The 4,705-nt window shown below is 41.3% G+C and overlaps 1 protein-coding gene across 1 annotated transcript in view; it reads right to left on the reverse strand.

The window, feature by feature from the left end:
- Positions 1-462: 462 nt before the first annotated feature.
- Positions 463-4,705, reverse strand: part of LOC140946117 (uncharacterized) — a 13,134-nt gene continuing 8,891 nt past the window's right edge. Inside the window, exons 2-3 of the mRNA XM_073395194.1 lie at positions 2,132-4,705; positions 463-1,582 (exon numbers count right to left, since the gene is read on the reverse strand). The exon at positions 2,132-4,705 is cut by the window's right edge and continues 873 nt beyond it. Of these exons, the coding sequence (XP_073251295.1) occupies positions 2,148-4,705 (2,558 nt within the window). The 3' untranslated portion in view covers positions 463-1,582; positions 2,132-2,147. The remainder of the gene's footprint in view (positions 1,583-2,131) is intronic.

The raw sequence follows: 4,705 nt of genomic DNA on the forward strand, positions 1-4,705 counted from the left end.
GTAATTTATGGTAAATATATAAAAAATATTTGCGGAGTAGGAGATAAATTATATTTCATTTTGACGGTCTAAGTTAGACTTTGTCCAATGACTGGCCCTTAATGGCTTTACAGTGATATTAAAAGGAAGAAAAGTTGAATTAGCTGATTAAATCTTGTTAAATTTAGTTCAAATCACTTTTCTTCTTTCTCTACTTGCTGGCTGGCAAAGTATATTCATCCTACATTGCTGGTAGAAAGCAATGACAAATAAAAAATTCCTGGCTGGGATTATGGTCCTCAATGAATTTGCTTGTTGGCAAAAGGGATCCTTTGAACTTTGTCTTGCTGGCTCTGAGGAGCGGCTATTTTTTTCCCACGAAAGTTAATTATCAACCATAAACCGCTTCAAAGGTGCCAGTTTGTTGTTCGGAAACGAAATAAACCTTATTTGAAAAATTGGTCGTTGAGCACTCCTGTGTCAACAGGCTCTTTTGCTATTACCGTTGTGTTACAACCATTTTTATATGCTGTGAAAAGACGTTTTATCGCAGTCTCTTAGAGGTTGTGGGCTTTTAGAATACCTTATTATAGGAAATTAACGCTCCATGAAATTAAGGCATTGGAAATTAACGCGACTTAAATTAACGCGAATTTAATGGAAAACGACTTTCGAATAAAGAAAATGAACGCGAAAGAGGAGGTGGAATTTCATAAGGAAATTAACGCGATTAAGACGCGGTGGTGACAACTGGAACAAATTTATTTCAACACTGTATGCAAAAAAATTCAAAACTGAGCTGACATCACTTCTGACGCGACAACGATGAAGACGAACTCGAAATATTATAAACCTTCTCCTTAGCTTTTGTGAAAGATAAAAAATAAAGGGTAAATGGAAAGAAAGAAAGCTTGTAGTTAATGTTTTTTAGGTGTCAAGAATGTCTGAGCAGGTTCCAAAATTGGGGTTAAAATACTGGAAATTAAGAGCGCAGAAATTAACGCTGCACTTAATTAACGTTGCGGAAATTAACGCTCAACAAAATTAACGCAACTTAAATCAACGCGAATTTTAACGATTCGCGTCAATTTCACGGAGCGTTAATTTCCTATAATAAGGTAGATCGTTTTCAGTCACATGGTCAGCGGCTTTGCAAATTGCTGGGAATAAAAGAAAGTTTTAAACTGTGAAAAGAGTTCGACTCCCACAGGATTTTTTTGGACACAGACATGGCCGCAGATTCATTGTTTTTTACGCAACTATGGCCGCCGTGACGTCATGTGAAAATGATCTATATGTGCTATTGATTATCGTGCATAATCTGTTTTCTGTTGGCTCAGTTCATTTTGGATTCTTAGATATTTCGAGCGCATTTTATCAACCTGAGGTACTCTATTGTTAGGGTGTGTAAGTAATTGCGTCAGTACATTGTACTGTACTTTGTTACAATGTTACAAATCGTTCTTTGATATAAATTGGTGTCATTTAACGTATTGCCAGGTGCTAGTTTGTATTTAACGTGGAGCACTAAGTAAGAATAGTTCAAAAGTTTTTAAACAATGTTTTCAGAAGAGTTTTAATCTTGCCGTCTTCTTGCCTTCTCCTGGAAAAAGAAAGATTTAGTTTAGAATAACCGAAAGACTAAATTGCAAACTTCTCACGGGCAGCCTATTATAACAAATCTTCCCCCTTATTCCTTTTTCAGTCAAAGTCTGTTGAAATACCGATATGGACTAAACATTACCGTATCACCGGCAAGAAAGATGGTTTGCAAGAAGGAGGGGAATATCCAATGCCGACAGTAAAATCAGTCATAGAAGGCTATAGAACGCGGATAAACTTTTTTTATAATAAAGTCTCACTGCTCATATTCTTTTTCTACGAAAACCAGAACAGGCCTATACATCATCCAAAAATAACCATAGTACTCTAATTCCCCCTAGATGGATTACCCGACCATCGTAGGCTCCCCTAGCTTTTTGTCATGGTTTTCAAAAGGTTCTGTGACATCAAGTCTTAGTTCTTGGTGGCTGGCGAGTGCTAGTTAAATGTTTTGGCCTAAAACACAACCGGCAATGTTATTTAGTCAATTGATTAATTAATTAAAGAACTGGCAATCAAATTGATTTCCAAGGGAAGTCAGTTAACGTACCTTACACATGTTCTTGCTACATTTGTTCAAAGTTCTCAAAGGTGACGTCATCTCCAATGAGGACAAAGGGGGCCCAGTAATATGGTGATTGGAATTCTTCCGAGCGTCTCAGAGCAGCTGTGGCCTGATAAACAGCTTCACTTGCCTTTTCGCCGAGTTTTAAATGCTGATAAAAGTTGCGCATGAATTCTAAGGTAGCGTTGTCATCAATGGCCCAGAGGGTAGCTAGAACTGACCTCGCTCCTGCACCAAGGAACGCTCGAGCCATTCCAATGACACCTTCGGCACGAATGGTTCCCTCTGCACTGTGGCAGCAGCTGAGAACAACCAGTTTGGCTTGCACTTTGGCTTTCTGTACTTCGGCCATTGTAAGGATTACATCTTCCTCATCAAGTACTGGATTGCGCTTTTGTGGAGGAGGAGCAAATGCAATCTCGCCTGTTCCAGGATTTCCATGCGCTGCGATATGGACTAACGCCGCCGTCCTTAGTTTTTCTAGGAAACGAGCTTTTGTAGCTTCCTCTCCCAGAAGGGGACTAACTCCAACCATTCTGGCAATTTCTTCAGCTTCTTTGTTGGCATACGCTAGGCGTGTGATTGGTATTGTTTTCTGTGTTGCTTTGAGAAACACTGATCCAACATCTGGATCCCCAACAATTACAGCTCCCTTCTGATTATGATAATTGGCTGGACAATCAAAAATCGCTTTCATGATTGTCAAGGATGGTAATACTCTGATTCTATGTTTCTCCGCGAGAGCTTGGTTGTTTTCATCTCGGAGGGCTGCGAAGGGAATCCTATGGAGCTCTGCATCGGGAACAATGATAAGATCTTTGGCTTCTTGATCAGGTGACTTGCAACAAAACAATACATCATAGAGTTTCCCCAGTGCACTTGATCGATCTGTTGGGGTGATGCGCTTGGTTGGAAGGCAGCACAACAGGTCTTCATCTACCTTTTCTACTTCTTGGTCGATCTCTTGATTCTGACGAATACGTCGGTTTTCTCTCGATGGTAATGAGCGATCTTCGCGTTTTGCTGGATTACTCTTAATGGCGATTTCAACGAGTGCTTCGTCTAACAGACTCTTCCAGTCGGTAACCTCGCCCACGAACTTTGGAGCGCTATTTGATTGTAGGTTCCATAAGAACACATTTTCCTTTCCCTTTCCAGACAGAGCATAATAGAATACCTGTCCTCCTACACGGGAAACGATTTCACCCATGCTCCCTCCACTCAGGACCTCTCTTTTCCCGTCTTCTGGGTCATGTAGACCATATGACACTACCATCATGTCAGCAAGAGCTGCCGATCGTGCACGCTCGGTGACTAGTAATGCTTCTTCATCTTTATCTTGCTGAAGAAGACACAGGGTATATAGACGGTAAGCACTGGCCTGCAAGTCACTTAATGAAATTTTGTATATATCTTTTTCAAGGAGAAGCTGTCTTACTTCCGCGTACAAGTCAGTGCATTGTTCCAAGTGGCTGCAGGCCATTTCGAACTTCTTCAATTTTGAATACGAAACGCCAAGGTCGTGGTGACAGGAACCCATCTTGTCTAGGGTTTTCATCTTCTCGGCGAAACACAATGCCTTTTTCTGACATTCAATGGCCTCTGGCAGTTTATCCAATTTCCAGTAAACCTTTCCAAGATTTAGGCACCCTACCATTTCACCTTCTATTTCTCCTATTGAGTGCGAAATAGAGATTTGCTTTTCGTTATGTTTAATGGCTTGCTTGAAATTTTCCATGCGGTAATTGACCATCCCAATGTTGCCGTGGGCGGTTGCTTCTCCTTGCTTTTCCTCCAAATCTTCACAGAGTTTAAGATGTCTCAAATGGCACTGAAGCTCGCTTTGGTGATCTCCAATTCGATTGTAAGCAGTTCCTAGATTTCCAAGCATCTGACCCTCCATACGCTTGTCTCCGACTTCTTCAGCATAAGGCACGGCTTTTTCGTATTTTGCCACAGCTTCTGAATACATTCCAAGGGCCTGAAAAGCATTTCCCAGATTGGCGTACGAGGCACCTTCAAGAGGCTTATCTCTTATAGCTAGGGCGATGCTGAGGCTGTTCTCGTAACATTCGATTGCCTTGTTGTAATTTCCAAGCGCGAAATAAATGTTGCCTACCTTCTCAACCGACCTTCCTTCTCCGCCTTTATTCCCCAGTTCCTTATTTATTGCCAGATGGAATTGGTGATGTTGTAACGCCTTTTCAAAGTCTCCAAGAGAATAGTATATGCTTCCCAGATAGGCATTTGCAAGACCTTCTGCAGCCTTGTCACCGATCGACCTTGAAATTTCCAAGAACTTCTTTTGCATGATTATGGCTTCTTTATAATTGCCCAAAGACCTGTGAGTGTTTCCAAGGAAACCATACGCAAATCCCTCATTGGTTTTATCACCAATTTCTTGCGTCAGCTGCAATAGCTTTTCGAGATTTTTCTGCGCCTCTCTGTTTTCTCCGAGAGAGTGTTGCGCTCTTCCAATTCTTCCAATGGCAATTGCCTGTGCTGCCTTGTCGTTCAGGCTGTTTGCGATAGACAGTTGGGCTTCATAAGATTCAATCG

Source organism: Porites lutea, chromosome 8, assembly GCF_958299795.1.
Source record: "Porites lutea chromosome 8, jaPorLute2.1, whole genome shotgun sequence".
Lineage (NCBI taxonomy): Eukaryota > Metazoa > Cnidaria > Anthozoa > Scleractinia > Poritidae > Porites > Porites lutea.